General features: G+C 32.3%; 1 protein-coding gene across 3 annotated transcripts in view; it reads left to right on the top strand.

The window, feature by feature from the left end:
- Positions 1-3,031: 3,031 nt before the first annotated feature.
- Positions 3,032-21,229, top strand: part of LOC124363187 (transcriptional repressor CTCF) — a 35,993-nt gene continuing 17,795 nt past the window's right edge. For 2 of the 3 annotated variants that reach the window (XM_046818347.1, XM_046818356.1), the window contains exons 1-4: positions 3,032-3,166; positions 5,248-5,417; positions 7,158-7,445; positions 19,127-19,281. In XM_046818347.1, coding sequence (XP_046674303.1) covers positions 3,132-3,166; positions 5,248-5,417; positions 7,158-7,445; positions 19,127-19,281 — 648 coding nt within the window. In that variant the 5' untranslated portion in view covers positions 3,032-3,131. Of the gene's footprint in view, positions 3,167-5,247; positions 5,418-7,157; positions 7,446-18,912; positions 19,068-19,126; positions 19,282-21,229 lie in introns of all 3 variants that reach the window. The other variant, XM_046818341.1, reaches the window with a different exon arrangement.

Genomic DNA, 21,229 nt, shown 5'->3' with positions numbered 1-21,229 from the left:
AAAAAGAAAATTGTGTGGAAATTCGTATGGTCTATAAATGTAAACTTGCCTTTTCAAGTCTTCTACAGCTCAAATATTCTCTCTGCAAGCTAGACAACTTCCTTGTACCATGTCTATATGAAAATTGTATATTGCCCCAGGATAGTGAACATACATTTATGTATTTTGAAGTACCTAGACCCAAGTACTGTCCTCCACCAGATTCTAGGCCTATATTGTATTTCAATCTATATTTTTGCACGGCTTTGTTGGGGCTAATAGTAAAAGAGACCAATAGATATGCCCAAAACTATATGAACAAAAATCAGTATATGATATCTGTCATTGAAGAAGTTAGCCTACATTGAATTGCAAAAAGACAAATCTAGGTCACATTGGGCAAAGAGAAAACACAATTCAAAGAGGGGAAAGGATTTTCAAACTGCCAGGAAATAAGGAAAGATGGTGTGCTGTTTGCAGCAAAAATAGCTTACAAAGTGGTGGCAAGATGAAAAAATCTAGAACAGCGTGCAAGAAGTGTGAAAGAGGATTGCATGGATTGCAGAGGATTATTTGTTAATACATATAATGTGTGCTAAATTTAATGCAAATTCATTTATTTCTTTTTCTGTAAATAATTTGGTTTTTTTGTCAGTGTACTGAACTAAGAGTAGGTCTATCTGGAAAACCTTTAGTTTAGTTTACATCAGTCCAATTTTATCCATCCATTGTTAAAAAACACAGTATTTAGGATTTTGTACAAAATTTATATAAATATATAATAGAGAGTCATACTTTTTGTAGTTGTATATAGACATATTCACTGTTAGAATGCATATGGCTTTATGCTTTTTTACCAGGAGTGGTTTGAAACTATTTTTTTTTTCAAAAATATAAAATTTACAATATTTTTTAGAAGTATTGAAAATTCATGCTAATATTTTTTTGCAAGTTATTGACATATATTCTGGTAGCCCATTTTTTAATACACAATCTTAAAAAAAATTGTAAAGAATATGATTTGTAGTTCCTAAAATTTAGTATTTTCTCTGTAATTCGGCAAAGTTCCATAAAAATAGCCCGGTATTTCTGGTTTACTTCTTGTAATGTAGACTGTTCTTTAAAGGGTTAATTCCTTTTTGATAATAGCAAATGCCGATAAATTAAAGAATTATTTATAAAAAAGATATATACTTTATGATTTATATATATTAGAGTTCAATCACCTGAAAAATAATTATTATGCTGAAAACTGTCGTCTGCATTTCAGAAAAACATAAAAACTGTTTTGAGACCACATATTTTAATGATTTTCTAGACCCTTAAGAGGTTACAGTTATGTTATCTTAGGCTCTAGATACTGATCATTATTTACATGTCAAATACAGAATAATTATGCTATATTATTATTTTTATTTATTACAAGAAAAGGAATGTTTTTATTTTAGTACTATTCTTTTGCAAATGGGTTGTCTTTCTGATTGGCCACTTTCTAAACACTGAGATTAGAGGATGGTAATCTATCCTCTTCAGATGTCAAAAAATCCTTAAGGGGTATGCCTAAAAATGTAAAACTAAGCAATGAATTGGTAATGATTTGTCAAAGTCAGAGTTGACTTCAGAACAAGTTCTACATAGGAAAACTCAAAACATATTCCTGGGGGACCTGAGTGGTTGAATTAAGATTTAAGGAGAGACTGAGAAATACATCAGCATGAGTACTTCCTGTGGCAACACATTTGTGACATCTGAAGAATAGGATGGATTCTAATCCTTGAAATATAGTTTCTATTTTTGTAACATAATTATTAAATAGTTAATTAACAAATGTAAAACTAATTGAATTTGTGTACTAAATCATTGAACTAAAAATAAAAGTTGGTATAAATTACTGGAAACTATAAGTTGTAGAGCTATTAAATGGTATTTTTGAGAGGAATCAAACTGATTTGGAAGTTCGAGATGGCTTTATAAGAACTATAAGTCAAGATCAACGATGCCAGCCTTTATAATAAATCACATTTCAAACTACCAGACTTGTAATGAGTTCATATGTTATAAATCTACTTCGTATTAAATAAATAAAACATCAATCTAATGTTTAAGCTAATTTTTACTTTACCTTTGCTAGCTATTTCAGGTTTTGCAACAAATTTTCACAATATTTGCAGTTCATGCGCGAGTGGAAGATGTTAACATACAGTATCATTATTTAAATATCTATTCATTAGTGTCTCGTAGATGACATTTTCAACTATTACGTATTAAAAATCGTATATTTAAAAATTATTAAAATTGCAGATAAAATATGATTTTTTTCTACTTTTGTACAAACTTAAAAGCACATGTGTGACCGGAAGATAACAACTGATATTTTAAATATGTTTACTCCGTTTGCTCTTACAACGACTTAAAATATAATTATTAATTTTTTTCAACCCACTCTATTGTACACAGCCCAGTAAATCTGGATGGTAGTGGTCATAGTCATAGTGAAACCAATTTATTCCATAATATGTATGAGGCACAAAGAATAGTGTCACTACAATAAAACTAAACACTAATATTAATTTAAAATATAAATAAAAAATGGTAACATTAGTTCATTTAAATTATAAAACTTACAATTTAACTTATGTGGGGGGGGGGGGGGGTGGGGGGGGGGGGGGGTGGGGGGGGGGGGGGGTGGGGGGGGGGGGGGGTGGGGGGGGGGGGGGGTGGGGGGGGGGGGGGGTGAACCTAATTCATTATAAATTTTAAAATATGTGTAATTGAAATATTTTTAATGCTAACGTTCTAAATTTATACAGGTCTATTTTTAAAAGCATAGTACTTTTTGTGCTGTATCTCCTGGATTTGAAATTATCGAACGTTCTATTCTTGTTTTACCAAATTAGTAAATCCCACACTTGTCAATATAGTGTTATAAACTTTCAAGAAATTCAAAGTGAGTCATAATTTTAGCATGTAAGTCTTTTTATGGCTATGGATGTTGTCTATTGTCTAACGTGGAGCAGTTTTGTCTAAACTAATGAAATATGTCGTTATTAAACTATGTGAATTTTTTTCTTTAGGAATCCGGGGATGAAGATGATAAAACAAAAATTATAAAGCTGCTGCCAAAGAAATCTCAAACTGTAACTCAAGCTCATATGTGTAACTACTGTAACTATACAAGTCCTAAAAGGTAAGATAATTCAACATTTTTTAACAAGAATAGAATAAGCAACATATGTATGTGTCCAGATTAATAATTGTAAGATGTGAATAATTAATGATTAAAAGTAAAATAAATTTACTTTTTGTATTTATTTTAGTTCATTGCATTGGGTATAAATTTTAATGTTATATTTAAATAGTTTATACAAAGTGACACTCCTTAATAACTAGTAAATACTAATACTTCTTATAATACAGTATATGATCACTACTTAGCTCATACACTAAAATATGAGTTTGAGGTATGAAGACTTCTTTGATAAGTCATGTTATGTTGATGCTGGGCAATATAATTCGGCTACTTGCAGACCAAATGTTTGGGAGATATTAGTAAATTTGTAGTGAATTATAAGGAAAATGGCCATCAGCCAATGTAAAAATTAGGAGTTGGGTTTGTTTCTTATTCAATTTATTTGTTCCTCAGTGGTTTAAATCCAAAATTAAATTGTGTCTTTTAAATTTTCTAGTCACTGGACTATAAATTCAAGCTCATATAATCAGTGGACTTTAAATAGTAGCAAGACAGTCATCTACTAAAACACACGAATGTGCTAGCACAAAAATACACAAAACGATGATCACATCTCCCACCATTTGAATTTGACACTCATACAGAAATAAATAATTAATCGACCAAACCTATGAAATGTAAAAAATATGGTTTAGCCTTAGATATATTAGATTCATGAGAGTAATAGTTACAAACTGTTATACAACTTTCAAAAAAAAAAAAAAAAACTTATTTAATCCATGGAAAATTTAATCACATTTCTATTGAACATCTAGGCAGATGGAAATCATTGTACGAGGCACATTCAATAAGGACCATTTTATTTTTATTTTTATTTATTTTAATGGTTTTATTTTTTAAAATAAGCTTGTAGGTTTCTATTGAGAGTATTGATACCTCAACCTTACTTTTTCACACAAGTGCCATTAAGTTGTAAACACTTATGTAATGCTGCAGCAGCTCCTTTAAACCTTCAATATAGAAATTGATTGTGTGGGAATTGACGAGATGACAAAGGCAGTCTTGAGTTCCTCCTCGTTTTCAAACCATTGTCCATCAAGTGACTTTTTGAATATGTAATAGACAGTATGATCAAATCAGGACTGTATTGAAGGTGGTCAAATAATAAAAAAAAATCTTTGAATCTTCTCATTAGTTAAGACAGTGGTGTTAGAACATGCATTTTTGCAATGAACAATTATGCCTGATGGTAGTTCCCATGTCATTGATTTCGGATCATACATCTCAGTTAGAAAATCGCTTGTATAGTAATACTCATTAATTGTTTTTATTAATCCACATTCCATGGAATCAATAAAAATTATGCCATTTTCTCTTTAAACAATGCCAGTCACAATTTAAAACAAGTTTGAGATTTTTGAAAATTGTCATTAGTGTATTAATGAATCTGAATTGTGTCTCAGCATTGATGTTTTTTGATTCAGCATACTAGACACAACTCTGGATGGATTTCAGCTGTTGAATATCCTTAAACACACAAATTTCAGATCACAGTACTTAATACCTTGTGGAAAAAAAATATTGTACTCATTACAATCTGCATTCACTAGCTATCAAAACTACTAAATCAAAACAACTGTAGTGGTTTGTCAAGAGATGGTGCTGCATGCGTGAAACTGTGTTCAGACCTACGAATATTTTAAATATATACACCATTGATTATTAAATAAATTTATTCCAATTTTGAACTCATGTAAAGAAGAAGTTTCATATAAAATATATTTGTATATTGACAAGCTCTAATTGATGCTATTTCAAGCTTATATTGGATATCTCTAGTCAACCAGGATAAGATGTCTTCTTTACAACTTCACAAGTTTTAGTCTACAATTAATTCTAATGAGTTGAAGTGGAATTAATGACGAGAATGAATATCTTTACCTATTGATGGGTAACTCCAAAGCTGCCCAATACAGATTAAACATTATTTTACTGTACCCAGGCACATAGAAACAAACCAGCATAGTCCCTCTCACTGTGATAATGGTTCACTGCTAAAAGTTGTGTAAAATGTGCAGATACCTGCTGTCTCGACACATGAAGTCACACTCAGAAGAAAGGCCACACAAGTGCAGCGTGTGTGAGAGAGGGTTCAAGACGTTAGCATCTCTGCAGAATCATGTCAACACTCACACAGGAACCAAACCTCACAGGTGTAAATACTGTGACAGTGCCTTCACAACATCTGGTAATCATTGTCTTATTTACTGTAGGATATGTTTTCTTTCAACTTATGGTTCAAGACGTTATCATCTCTGCAGATTTATGTTAACACTCACACAGGAACCAGGTGTAGAACCTCACAGGTGTTGGTACTGTGACAGTGCCTTCACAACATCTGATAATCCAGACATTTGTCATCGTTCTGTGATACAATACATGCGTGACTGCAGCATAGGTTAAAGTAAACAAAACATACCAAAGCGTTGTGACACGCATAAGTCAGTGACCACAACAGCCAAGTTGTGTTTCTATTCCATGCACACTAACTCTAAAACATATAGTTAATAAAAAATAAACACTAATTATTAATACAGGTCACAATACGTCACTGGCCAACCAAATAGAACTGACCAGAGGCCAATAGTAAATTGAGATTGTCACAGTAGAAACAAGATGGTGGTAAAAAAGGAGGGATGGGAATGGGCCTTTTTTATTATTGGTTCAGTCTAGATGAACTTCTTTATACCATACTATGACTCCTCATTGGTTTATTACAAATCTCATAAGGGATTTACATAAACAAAATTTATCACTATTCTGGTTGATTGATTCAGGAATGGCTTTCCTGGTTTGTTTGCACTTGTTTATTACTGGTTGAGGGTATACATTGCATCTAAGATCCGATTCAATTTACTTAAATTTATCCTCTTTTAATCCATGTTTATCTGAGCATAAGCTCTTTGCTCTATCAAATAATGAATAGACCACTCCTTCTTTGAGATATTTTTGATTGTGTGACTGATAATTTAAATACTTTCCTTTGTGTGTGTTTTCTTTTGAAAAGTTGTAGTCTTAAGAACATCCCTCTCTCTTGATACACACACATCCAAAAAGAAAGCTTATTTTGGACATACACTTCCATTGTGAGGCGGATGGAGGGACAAATACTATTTAATGTGATTCAAAAACTTATTCAATTTAGTGCCTCCAGGAAAAACAGCAAAGGTATCAACCACATACCTACACTAAATCTTTGGTTTGAACCGAGCTAAAGCCAAGGTTTTTTGCTTGAAATCCTCAATAAATATATTGGCGAAAATAGATGACAGTGGAAAACCCATTGCCGTGCCTTCACCTTGACAGTCAATTGTACCTTCTCTCAAAATAATTGCATTGAGTGCACAATTTTAACAGTAATTACTGGCGCGGGAAGTTTAGTCCTTTCACTTAATGTTTGGTCTTCTTTGAGACATGATTCTATGATTTCGAGAGTTTCTGGAACTGGTACATTTGTAAATAGACTTTCAACGTCGAAGCTTACTAGTTTGTCAGTTTCATTCAAATTAATGGATTTTGACTTCTCTACAAAGTCCCTAGAATTTTTGATAAAAGGGTGTTTTTTCTACCAATGGCATTAAATATCCAAAAGGATTTTGACAATTCCCTGCAAGGTGAATCACAAGAACTGATCATAGGCCGGAGAGGGATGCTAGATTTGTGGATTTTGGGAAGACCATACATTTGGGGGATTTTGGAATGGTGAGGAGTTAATTTAAATTTATCTGAAATGTGCTTTGTGTTTTCTTAAGGTGTTCACTACTTTACGTTCATTGGAATCAGATATCTTTAGTTATCTTGGTCTTTGTTATCAGTGAGTTGTTGAAGGTTTAGGTCTATATTTCAGAATTCTGTGTACCAACAACATATCATTTTCCACATTCCATCAGTAATTTTAAAAACTTGCACAGTTCTGTTATATTTCTAGGTGAGCTGGTACGCCATGTGAGATACAAGCACACCCATGAGAAGCCCCACAAGTGTACGATCTGTGAGTACGCCAGTGTTGAGCTGAGTAAGATGAGGAACCATATGCGCTGCCACACAGGAGAGCGACCGTACCAGTGTCCGCACTGCACCTACGCAAGCCCGGACACGTTCAAGCTCAAACGTCATCTTAGGATACACACAGGAGAAAAACCGTATGAGTGCGATATCTGTCACGCCAGGTTCACACAGTCTAACAGTCTCAAGGCCCACAAACTTATACACAGTGGTGAGTATACAGTTTTATCATCTCAATTTCTTATTTACTAGTTCTAGCTACTATTAATGTGTAACTAGATTCCCATGATACTAGTGATTCTTGACTTCATAGCTAGCCAGTTCTAGTGCTGACTTCAGTGGGATGTAAGAATACAATAATCATCCATAAGTAGAGTAAATGATAATTTAATATGTCTTACAATGTACCTATCAATAACGTTAATACTTTTATGACCTTCTGTTAGTCCTATGTAACGTACAAGTCGTTTTCTTACAAGGTGATTATGTTTTTTTGTTAAGCTGAGTGTACAAAATGTTTTTAACTCAATGTATTTGAGACATTTCTTTATGAGTAAAGTATATATTTGTATTTTAGTATGTTAATCACAAAAGAAAACAGAAAGATTTTCAAAATAAAACATGCAATTTATTTATGAATTAACGCAAAATTATCAGTAATATGATATTTTTGTAAGAAACACTATTGAAGTACTTACTGTAAAACAATGAGACAAAGAGAGCAAATAGTTTTTGCCATTATAATGAAAAGTTTTAGAGTCCCTATTATTAACTGACATGGTGGCTCTAAGTGCATCAGGTTGACATTTTTTAATTTTTAATGACTCGTTTTATATTTCCTTATTTACTTATATTCTTGAAAGCACTAGTTGATAAAAAATATATTCCATACACAGTAATTTTTAAATCATTGATATATCAGTAAAACAACAAACAAGAGAAATTGCAAGGAAAAGGGTCGACACTTATTGAATTTTATCAAGACGACAACCCATCTTTCCCCTTTACCACCATTCAGCACTTAGATATATATATATATATGGGATTTTTTTTAATCCAATCTGGAGAGGCAGGGACACCAGTTATTTAGCTCCACAAAGTTCTCTATTTAAGTGGTTTCAAAGTGATTTTTAAAATAAATTTTTATATAAAATTGTGTAGTTTTTTAAGTGCTATAGATAAATGGTAGTAAGTTTATCACTATATTTATTATAAGTGTGAAAATTTCCAAAACATTTTTTAATAACTTTGTTGGATCTGGCATAATTAAATTATACATAGATAAGGAAGGTCTACCCTTCTTATCAAGGATAGCTGACCTTTGGACAGTGACTGACTTATCTCTGACAACCTAATCTACCTTCATCTACAATAAACTATCATTGTCTAGTTTGACTTATATTTTCATATCTGTTGGATTGGCTCAATGGGTTGTGTGACAGACTTTGAATCTGAAGGTTCCAGGTTCAAAAACTACATCGTAACTTTATACTTTTTATGTCACAATTTAGTTTAAATTATCCTCTCTTAATTGAAATATTAATATATTTTTCATACTCTTTTACAAATTCTTCCATATTTTACTATTTATTTCATTCGTAGGCCTATTTTATAATTAAAAAAAAAAAATCAAAAAATGAAAAGAAAGCAGAAGTCTTATAATTATAATTGTGGAAAACTGTTCAAAAAAACTATTTAAAATCAAAACCATCTATACAATGTTCTGGTCAGTGTCTACAGTGGTATCACTTGCAATGTACAGACATAAATTACTCTCAATTTAAAATTATTGCAGAATCCAAATCAAAACTGGAGCTGTTATATGTGCACCAATAATAAAAAATAACAATCTATCTGATATCTGTGGTATATCCAAAGTATTGGAAACTAAATCTGATGAAGGTAATTGATGATGAAGATAGTGAATTTATAAATAAAAACTACTAGAGAAACACTTGAAACTCTTAACTTAGTTGTAGACACCTTAAATAAAGACTTAATAGCAGCCAATGAAGAAATAAAAACAATCAAGATTCATAACAATAACCTAGAAATGTTAGTCCTCCAAAAAGAAGAAGAAATAATGAAATTATTAAATAAAAATACCAGCAGTTTCTCCTACTCACAATCTCCAACATGTTTGCCTGAAAAAATGAAAAAGAAAACTTTGATAAAGACAAAAAAATTTAAAACATTTACACTGCCATTGAGAAACTCTTTTCAAAGTGCTTGAGGGTCGCATTGATGATCCAGAGGAAGTTTGTAGTGTGATCGGAACTTTACCTTTAAACTCCAGTAGATCTAAAACAAACAAACAAGATCACACGACTAGAAAAACACAGCAGAGTAATCCAGCCAAAGAAAAAAATAACAAAGAGGAAAATTTTGCTTGCTGCGGACAGTCATGGCCGGGACCTTGCACTGATTCTCGAAGCCAAACTAGGCAGCGGTTACGAGGTAACGGTAGTCAGCAGTTCGGGAGCCCCTTTTTAACTACGTAGCCAACAACTGCAGGACTTGACTAGGAGTTTTACCTTTAATGATCATGCTATCTTACTCGCTGGGACAAACAACATCACAGACTCCACTAGTGCTAGTGTAGTTAATTTTAATTTTAATACATTTTCTAATATAACTCTCAACACTAACATGTCAATAATCGGTATCCCTCATAGATTAGATCAGCTGCTCTCAATGAGAGTATAAGAAAAGTAAATGTAAAGATTAAGGAGGCTGCTAGTAATGTAAAATTATGTAATTTTATTGACACGAGTTCACTACATCTTACACATTATACTATAAATTTGGACTACACTTAAATAAATCAGGTAAACATTTTTAGCCGAACTAATTCATCAGTCTTTAAAGGTGAAAAAAACCCACAATTGTACAAAAAAGGACATCCATACACCAGGACAAACATGTAGTAAAAGCAAAGCTCCTTCCCCGGAAAACAACTCCACTTTTTTAATCAATAAACCCCTCACACTTCATGTGGCAACTAACGATCCATCAGCTGACATTATTCTACATAACATCCATGCATCAACACCTAATGAGAACTCTGCAAAATGCATAAATAAACCAAAAAACATCCAGCGCAAGAAAAATATTAACAGTAAACCTAGCCTGTATATCACATTCACAAAAACAATACTTCTTTAACCTGTAAGAACCGTATAGATTCACAAAAAACAAATATTAATAAATATAAAAACCTTAACCTTATTACACCAAAAATGCTCAAAGTATCCTAAATAAAGTTATACAGCTGGAGTATCTGAGTCATGATGTAAATGTAGATATAAATTGCTATAAGTGAACATTGGTTGTCACCAAAAAACTTAAAATATTTTCAGATAAAAAATTACGTTGTAGCCTCAATTTATTGTAGAATTAGTTTGACACGGGGAGGTTCTTGTCTTCTTGTAAAAAATCATATACAATTTATTGAACGTAATGATATTTGTAAATTTAGTGAAGGAACTTTGTTTTTGAATGTTCCTTCTATAGAGTTAATTTCAACTAATTCTAATAAATTAAATATTTTAACTGTTAGTTGTTACAGAACACCAGACTCCGATATTCATATATTCATTTCCAAGTTGCAATTGTTATTTGAATTAGCTTTGAAAGAGAAAAAGTACTTAGTTGTCTTAGGTGATTTTAACATTAATTTATTAAACCATAACTCAGAGTCTTTAGCTTTTAAGAATATTTTAAAATGTTATAATTTTAGATATTTTATAAATGAACCTACTAGAGTTACCAAAATGTTGAATCTTGTTTAGATCAATATTGTTAGTAACATACCTCAGAATCTGCTATCAAGTCTTAACCTTCACTCTGGCTTTTCAGATCATAATTTTTCTCAAATTTTGAAAATAAATGTCAATAATTTATTACTAAAAAAATGAAAATAGTAAAATAATTACACATAGGATATTTTCTGAGCAGGGTCATAGAATGTTTCATGACTTTCTGCAAAAGGAGGGACTGGTTTGATGTGATTTCTGGTGAATCGGTTGATGCAAATTTCTCAAAATTGTTTGATAAGCTGATATTATATTATGAATTAGCATTCCCATTAAAAAACAATAACAAAACTTAAGTCAAGTCCATATTCCTGGGTAACTGATGTGGTTAGGGCAAGTGCTGTCCTGTCAAGGGAGAGCTGTTTGCCAGAGCCAAGTCAATAAACACAGAAAATAGCTGGAAAGAATATAAAACTTACCTTAAACATCATAAGAAAATAGTCCTTTACGCAAAAAGAGAACCCCTAGTAAATAAAATACAATCCTCTAAAAATATTCCAAGAACAACCTGGAATATCATTAATTCAGAGACTAAATCATTCGCTTCTGTAAAAAAACATTAATCTAATTGTTAATTGGACAAGATATTACTGAGCCAATGGATGTTGCAATAGCATTTAACAGGCACTTCACAAGTGTACCTCATATTATCTCAAACCAACTTGACTTGCTGAATTCAAGGCATTACGATCCACAAAATTTTTTGCCAAATCCATTTGTTAATGGTTCATTTTATCTCTATCCTGTTTGTGAAAAAGAGATAATTTGAAGTTATAAGTAAATTTAAATCAAGTAAGTCACCAGGCCTGGATGGAATACCTCCAAGGATATTGAAGGAACACATCCACATCCTGTCAAAACCTCTTTGCTCTTTGGTGAATAGCTCCCCTGACTCACGGAGTCTTCCCTGAATGTCTCAAGGTAGCCAGAGTAACTCCAATATTTAAAAACAATAATTCAAATCTTGCAGAAAATTACAGACCTATTTCAGTTCTTTCAGTTTTTTCAAAATTATTAGAAACTATTGTAAAATTACGGCTTGAAAATTTTTTTAAAATCATTCTCAATAATAAATAAAAATCAATTTGGTTTTCAATCTAATTTGTCAACTTCAGATGCTATCATAAGTTTAACTGATTATGTGCTAACTGCCTTGGACCAGGGGACAGTCGACCTGTGGCCTGTTTCTGTGACCTCCAGAAGGCTTTTGATTGTGTAGACCATGAAATTTTGTTAAATAAATTGGAGTATTATGGCATCAGAGGAGTTGCTCTCAATTGGTTTTAGTAGCTTTCTGAGGGATCGCAGCCAGGTTGTAGAGATAGTTCAAAACAGTGCTGGTTCTGTCCATAAATATCTATCTCCTGCCCGCTATTTGGAGGCAGGCGTACCCCAAGGGTCAGTTTTAGGTGCAATATTATTTTTAATTTTTATAAACGACTTACCCAAGCAGTTCAATTTATGTGACAAATTAATTCTCTTTGCTGATGACACCACTAGTTTGATTAAATCTGACAATAAAACTGAACTATCTCAAAAAATTATATGATAACATTAGTTTGATTTTTAACTGGCTTAAAGCTAACAAAACTATCCTTAAAATATTTCCAAAAAACATCCATACTTAATTTTCACTTTATTAGAAACTTTAGAGAACAACTTGAAATAACTTTTTACCAAAGTAAACTTACTTCTACAAAAAATTGTAAATTTCTTGGTGTTACTTTAGATGACAATCTTAGATGGGAAAATCACATCAGTCAGTTAAATGGGAAACTAAATTCAGCATGTTATGCTATTCGTAAAATTAGAGACTTGACTGACTTAAGAACAGCAAAAACTATTTATCTTGGCTATTTCGAATCTGTGTTGAGATATGGAATTGTTTCCTGGGGAAGTTCACCATTTATTGAACAGGTTTTCAAAACTCAAAAGAGAGCAATCCGAATTTCTAGGAAATTTGAAATTTAATCAATCATGTAGAGGACATTTTTTTAATCTTCAAATTTTAACAGTAAGAAGTATTTACATAATGGAAGTTTTAACTCAAACATATAAAAGAATACAGTCCAATCCCTTTATCTCCCATCATAACTACACAACACGTAATAGTTATTTTCTACCTGTTCCTATACACAGAACAACCCATTTTAAAACATCTTTCTCTTACAATAGTCAGCATTTTTTTTAACAAATTACCTTTAGCATGGAGAGAGATTCCTACATTAAAGGCTTTCAAAAAAAACTATTAAAGAATACATGCTTCAAACTGAAATTTTATACTTTTGACGATTTTCGTCCGAATTCACCAGAAAATAATTAAGATGTGAAATATCATACCACCTAGTATTAGCTATATGTTACTTGTGTTGTAGTTAGTATTTTTTTTTTTAAATTGTTATTTAGTATTTAGTGTTATTATTTCTTGACGAGCCTTATAACATTGTAATGTTCTATTGGGCTAATAAATCATTTCAATTTCAAAAAAAAAAAAAAAAAAAAATATATATATATATATATATATATATAGTATATATATATATATATATATATATATGTGTGCTGTACTAGCCATTTCCTCTTGCTTTGCAACACTTTCATATGTGCACAGTCCACAAAAACAGAACGGATGAGTGAACTTGCTATCCACTGGTGACTGCTTGAATCCACATTTCACCAACTTCTCTCTGTTGTTTGCTCAGAACAGCAAAGATTACTGTGCAGATTCTCTTGTTTGTTGTTCCTCTAGATCTTGTATAAAATAAAATAGGACTATGTTTTGTATGATAAATTCATTTGCATTGGTAATTTTGTTCCAAATAGATTAATTATTTATATAAAAATTATATTGGCTGAGTAATATTAGATTATGGATTGGTATCAGTATCCCAGTACCTCTAATTCTACTCAGTATGTAATATTTATAGCCTAAGTGGTGGGATCTCTTGGCAGTACAGAAATCTCTTGTGACACAGACTTTATGTATACATTGTCATGACAAGGAAATAAAAAAAGAAAAACATTCAGAGAAGTAGTTAGTTTTAACTTGACATGCAGTAACAGAAGAAGCAAAGGTGTAGTTTTTGCCAGAAAGTGAATTTGTAATTTGTGATTTTAATTGTGTGTAGATTTCCTGAGTAATGCACTTAGACATTCAGCAGTCATGACAACTTTTTATCTAAAAACTCACAACTGTCAACAATTTTCACAAGACTTCCAAATCTAATTCTGTGTGTTGTAGTATGTATGTTTTTTTTATATTTTAATTTGAGTCTTATTCTTTTAGTTTCATTATTATATTCTGTCTGTATTGTCATTATTTGAAATTGTGTTTGTTTAGAATTAAACTACTCTTTGTGTCAGTAGTTTATTTATGCTTGACTTATGAACTCTGAATTGTATTGCTTTTTTTTATTTTTATATTGGAAAGGAACAAACAGTTGTTGAACATGTCACTTGTAGTGCTTGCCGTACAATTAATAATACTTAGTACAATCTAATAACCACAATCAGTGTTACTTGTTCTTTTAGTGCAATATGTGAGAGTTGCTAGTGGTCCTTCTACTGTAAGCAAGTAAACTCTCTGAGATCACTGATTTTTTAAATAAAAAAAATGGATTTTAAGCCTTATTCTGCATGTTTTTATGAGTCTCTGTTCTATGCGAGGATTTTATAAAACAGAATAAGGGGAACAGTTGATACAGTACAGGTCGATGGTACTGATAAAAATTGGTAAGGTCTAAGACAATTAGAACCTGTGCTATCTCTACTCAGATCCAAAGTTCGGTGTCTTAGACCCCTCAATCATAGGCACTCCCTTATAGTGCAAGGATAATAATAAATGTTATAATAGTGTTGCGTGATGTTCTTACTGTGCAGTATGATAATTGCAGCCAGTGCTTCGCATGCTGTAAATAGTAATTCATTTGAATGCTAATGGTGGTCCTCATTAATAAAGTAATGATTCATATCATTGGCTTTTTAAGGAAAGTCAGCAAGTAAGCAAATTCTTGTCAGATAATAGGAAAAACCTACATACGGGTTTTTGTCAACAAATTAATTCCATGCCATTCTAATTACTAATGACGGTTTAGCGCCTACAAATTCATATTTTTTTCATGGTTTGGATGGTTTTATAAATAAATTGAAATACATTGAGTTCTATAGGAAATATAATTATGAAACATCACCAAATGTACCCTAAGTGTTTAAAGTCATTAAAAAAATGCATAATGTTAAATACACACCACACTGTTGCGTGTACACACACACAGTATAGTATGTCACCTCGCAATAATATTTTAAAGAAACTGTATTATTTTCATTATTCACAGTGATCTAGATGAACAATATTTAGCTTTCAGTGCTATACAAAAATACCATTTTGCATTACACCAACTGCGGCTCATGATCATCAAAACAACAATGAAATCAGCTAGCTACAACGAAAGAAAAATAATATTTTACACAGTTATACACTCAGAAACATTAAGTACGTGATTTATTAGCATTAGGAAAAGTTGAGGTCTGTTCGTGCTGCTATCTAGTTGACAATAGTATAAGTTAATAGTCAAAGTTTGATGGCTTGATTATGGTATTTCTATTTCCAACAGTTAACCTTGACAGCATGCTAATAGGTTAATGCTCATTGTACAGTGCAGTAGTAGAGTATACTGTCACACAACATCAGACACTGTGTCAGTCAGTAGTCGAATTGTTAATTTACAAAGAAACTCAGCGCTTTTTTAAGGTATGTAGACAAGATAGTTTTTACCTACCTTTCAATTTTTATAATTCATTACATTTTTTAATGAAATAGAGACTTTTCCAAAAAAAACTTCAAATTTTCCAGTTATACAACTTTGGAAACATGTATTACTACAATCTTTTTAACTCTAATTCGATTCGTTACATATTTTTTATCATTTCTTCATATTTTAAATTTTTTTAACTTTGTACTTAAGCATTTAAAAATAACTAAAATGTTCCCCACATTTTATTACTTTATCAAATCACATGAGAAAGCTTTCTCTGACTCAAGGAACCTATATGACTAACATAGACAAGAACAAAGTGACACACAGCTAATGTTAGTTTGTCAATCAGAGAACTTGCTACTCGACTGTAGTAATATGAGACTGTACATGTTTTATAACTAAGTCCTAAATACTCATAACAGTTTTCTTCAAAAAGAGTTATAAGAGTTGTAACAGAAAAAAAACCACTAGTGCTACAGACCAGAACTTATGCAAGCCTAAACGCTTTGATTTAAACTCTAATTAATGCATAAACATGGACAACATTGTTTGAACACTTCTGAAATAAGAAGTGTAGTCAAGATTCAAACAGAGGTACTGGTCGTACAACTTCTAACTTCTATCAGCAACTTGTGGACTAAAAAGTTATAACCAATCTCAACCACTTCTATCCTCTTAAATTCTGTCCCATATACACTCTAAATGTATTTAACGGCTTGAAAATTTAAAGAGTACAATTTCTCTGAACTAAACAAAACACCTTCTATTAGACCCAGTGTAACATCTCTCTGTACAGCCCAGTTTAATATACAAGCTTTACTGAAAAAAATGGTAAAGGGAATGAACGGATATTAGCTTGATTGCAAAACTAAAAATATTAATAACCACTGTACTATGAACTGTAACAAATCTACCCCATGTGGTAAAACTGATGATGAAATAAAAAGAAAGTTGCTAGAGTTGTCGGGATTTACACAAAAATTGTAAACTTTTGGAGCTATTTTGAATTGAATTAATAGTTGGCAGGATCAATGTATAAGAAACCCAACCAAACACTACATCAAATAACCTTCATACCATAGAAGTGTGAAAACCCTCTAAGATATGCATATAAGTAGTATAGCAGTTGTTTTAATGTATGTAATAGTTCCTTGTAGTCCATTGATTGAGTATCATGAATGAGGTGCTGCTCACTACTGTAGTCATATGGGGTATAGAGCAGCGCCAATTCACTGGGCACCAACTAACAAACGTCAAGGCACGAGTGACAGCTTGTGAGCTTGGCACACCAATATTCTAGAATAAAAGCACAGTCCACGTGGACATTCTCTCTCCCAGAGGCTCACCTGGGCCAGGCGGACGTGGGCAGGGCGTCACTATCAACACTTGATGAACGGACTATAGAATCCTACATTCCCAAATCTTGATGTCTGAAGGAAAAGTGTTTTGTTAAGTGTTTTGTTACCACCACAATCTTGGTGTGTGAGCGTTCTATGACAGTATCCAGTTGTGGTAGCGCATGGTTTTTTTTTACTTTTGCTTGGTACAATGGTGATAGTCATGCTATAATATAGTATCTCGCTAGTTGCAAAGTAAGATCTGTAATTTTATTTTTTAGTGGGGTAAATAGTGTTTTCATTCAATGCTCCAAAAAGTTTATGGTTAGGACATCATAAATAAAGCAGGGGTAAGGAATGCAATATGTTCAAAATTAAACCCTCTAACATTTTATGGCAAGAGAAATGGCAAATCAAGCATCTTTTATATAAGCATCTGTAGTTTGGTTGAAGAAATGATAGAGTAAATTTGTAAGATAATATCGTGGTCACATGATCTAGAATTTATTTTGACTTTCTTAAAATTTTATGTTTTCTGCATGGTATTGTAACACAACATTTGCTCTGTGCTATCACAAGTTATGTCAGATAAATGTCACATCTGTGACAAATTTCTGACATGTTATTAGAAAGCTGATTCTGAGGCTCTCAATGTGTCCTGAGACTTGCAAAGGAAAGTAATTTAATAGATAGGTTTTCGTATAAGTGTAAAAAATTACTTCCTCACATTAGTCTTTGTTTATTCCTAAAACATAATTTATATTATTAATGCCCATTGTATTAGTTTTTTTTTACCTGTTGATTATTGAGTTTTTTTGTGTGCATGGCTCAAAAAGTGAGTTTTTTAACTTTTTAAATTTTTTGGATTTTTAAGTATTTTATTTTGGTTATTCAAATAAAAAAAATTAAGTGTTATTATTATTTTAGTGTTAGGAAATAAATCACTATCCAATTCTTCGTCTTCACTACCCGAATCCAAAAAGAACCTGCATATTTCATCATCATTTAGATGGCTACGGCCAGCCATTGGCAACAAAAGTAATTAGGTTTGTAATAAATCAGACTAATCACATGAGAAAAACAAAAACATTAACTCTAACACGGGTTTCAATGTCACGGCAAGAGGTAAACTACTGGTTCCCGCCACTTGTAGGGCTTTGTTACAGAACGAAACAAAACTGAACGTTCCTACAATCTAGCGGATACTCTGAGAACTACTTGGGCCAGTGATGGTCCGTAGTATTTACCGCAGCTGCTAGATGTCTAGAAATCAATATCCTTACGAGTCGCAAGTATTGCGGTGAAACTAACCAGTAAAACTGTTCAAACTGCAACAGTTGCGTCGTTACTAAACCTATACCTTAGCGCACTGCACCGCAGATGCTGTGGCGCTACTAATCAACAGGTTAAGAAGAGGTTTATCCCCTTTTAAGCCTTATTTTGTTTGTCCTCATGGGCCACTGGCCTGTACGAGGACCTTATCAGACAGAACAAGGGGGAGAGACGATACACTACAAGGTCGATGGTACTGATGAAAAGTGCTATTGTCACAGACAGTACCACAGGAAATACTTTAATGTTCTTTGTTCGTATTGATGACCAATTTTTTGCTTCGTTGTGTATAAAGAGCAACATGCTGCAATATAGACAAGAAATAAATGTTAATGTATTGTACTTTTTCAATATTATGTTTCTGTCTGCTGCACGTGCTTGCTTGTAGTAATGGCCTTGAGGTCGTGTTTATCGGAATGTCAATCACGGTTTTGCAGCCGGCGACAAGCCTGTGTTCCACTGTGAACTGTGCCCGGCCACATGCGGCCGCAAGACTGACCTCAGGATACATGTGCAGAAGCTGCACACCTCAGACAAGCCACTGAAGTGTAGACGGTGTGGAAAACAGTTCCCTGACCGCTATACGTACAAGGTGAGTTGTTATAGCTTGACTGACGGGAGTTGATTAGGATATTAATTACGGTTTTGCAGCCGGCGACAAGCCCGTGTTCCACTGCGAACTGTGTCCGGCCACATGCGGCCGCAAGACTGACCTCAGGATACACGTGCAGAAGCTGCACACCTCTGACAAGCCGCTCAAGTGTAGACAATGCGGCAAACAGTTCCCCGACAGATACACGTACAAGGTGAGTTATCATAGATTGAGTGACAGGTGACTAGGCTTGACGGTGGGAGGCCAATTAGGGCTGTTGTTGATTTCATACTTTGTACTATCTTTGAATATTTTTGGTCAATTAGTAAACGAAATAAGAAAATATAAATCCAAGTATTAGGCTACACAATGACATAAAATAGTATTTTAAATAATTCAATTATTTTAGTTTTTAAAATATTATGAAAAGAACATGTTTAGAATTTATCAGGGATAGATGTATGTGAATACTTGAAAATGTAAGTAATTTTTAGTTGTAGGATGCTTGAAATTTAGTTGATTAGTAATAATGATATAAAAGTTTAATTCAAGTATCAAAATCTTTTAATCGGCTTAAGCCAATATCAATATATTATTCTTATTGATAGATAAGTTATTTAGGGTAAAGAACAAATCTTAGTTTGAAAGCATACAGCACTAGTGAGCATAGTGGCTCACATGCTATGAACAATATCAACAGGTTTAGTATCATGCCTGCAAGAAGTCACTTCCTGATACTGTCAACAATAAAATAAATTATTTCATTTAATTCTAAATTAATCTTTAAATCTTACAATAGAGACCAGAAAAGAAACTAAATATATGTATCATTACAATTTACAGAAATACTTATTTAAAATTATAAATTTCATAATTTTGTACTCTGGCTGCTCGAAATTTAAGTACTTACAAAGTTTGAGTAAAAGGTTAAACAGTTATTTGGATAAAACAAATAATAGTTGTTCATGTACCCCTAATAGTGAGTTACTTATTTTGAAGTAAAATATTTCACTTCTAAGAACAAAATATGCACACAATTTATCATGATTTTCTACAATGTTTAGGAAATGCCAAGTCAATTACAGTGCAACCTCGTTAAGTCGGACTCCTTTATGTTGGATGTCCGGGTAATCCAGATCAGTTCAGAAACATTTAAAATTAGCTTTTTGCCGTCTACCCAGGCTGCTGAGAGTGGGAAGGATGTTTATCAGTAGACTGTTCTTAGAACTCAATAATTACGTGTATTCCGACTTGTTGTTGAGTTAATTGTTTATTTTGAGAAACAAAAAGAGACAACACCGGCCGAGGTTATCATGTTGAAAAGTTGCTTGACCTTCGGGCTCGAAAACTGCGTTTAAAGCTGACACAACTTATATTAACAGAATTCTTTCAGAAACATTAAACTGTATATAATGTATTATACTTTATCTTTATGCGTATTTAAAGTTTTGTTTCCTCAATAAACAAATATCGTATTGTTTCGGTGTATTTTTCAACATTCTCCGGTTGATCCGGATTTCCGTTATGTCGGTTCGGCCGTGGTCCCGGCTAGTCCGATTTAACGAGGTTCCACTGTAAATAAACTTTTATAACAGTAGATGATAGAGATATAAATAATTTGCTAAAATAATTGAAATTGTCTGGCTCTTTTGTTTCAAAATGTATTCTGTAAAAAATTATATTTATATGTTGCTTGTCTTCATTGTAAATGTTTAATAATATCAGGTGTTCTATTGTTATAAAGATTATCTATACTTGTTTCTATAATAAAAAAGGACTATGGAATATTTTATTTTTATTTATAGTTCTGTTATTTTTGAGTTGAATTAATTTTGTCAGTTGTGAATAACGCCACTTCACTCATTTTTAAGCTTTAACAGTGGATGATTATTGCTTGCAAATTATCCAGTATTCTAAATTCGTGAAAGTTGAAAATCAAAATTAAATTATTTGTTATATGACAGTACAACTTTTGTGAGCTATAATAGCAATGACATAATTTTTCTAATTGATTCATTCCATCTCTCATTATTCTGTCCTGATGTTATGCAATATGAAATTTAAATAATTATTAATAAAATATAGTCTTTTATTTCAAGCCCTTTCAGACCTTTTAAAGTAGATATTTCTGGTGTCTTTCATGTCTTGTGCAAAACTGAATG

This window comes from Homalodisca vitripennis, chromosome 1 (assembly GCF_021130785.1).
Source record: "Homalodisca vitripennis isolate AUS2020 chromosome 1, UT_GWSS_2.1, whole genome shotgun sequence".
NCBI classification, from domain to species: domain Eukaryota; kingdom Metazoa; phylum Arthropoda; class Insecta; order Hemiptera; family Cicadellidae; genus Homalodisca; species Homalodisca vitripennis.
The sequence above is the reverse complement of the archived record's forward strand: the minus strand, read 5'-3'. Positions and strand labels throughout refer to the sequence as shown.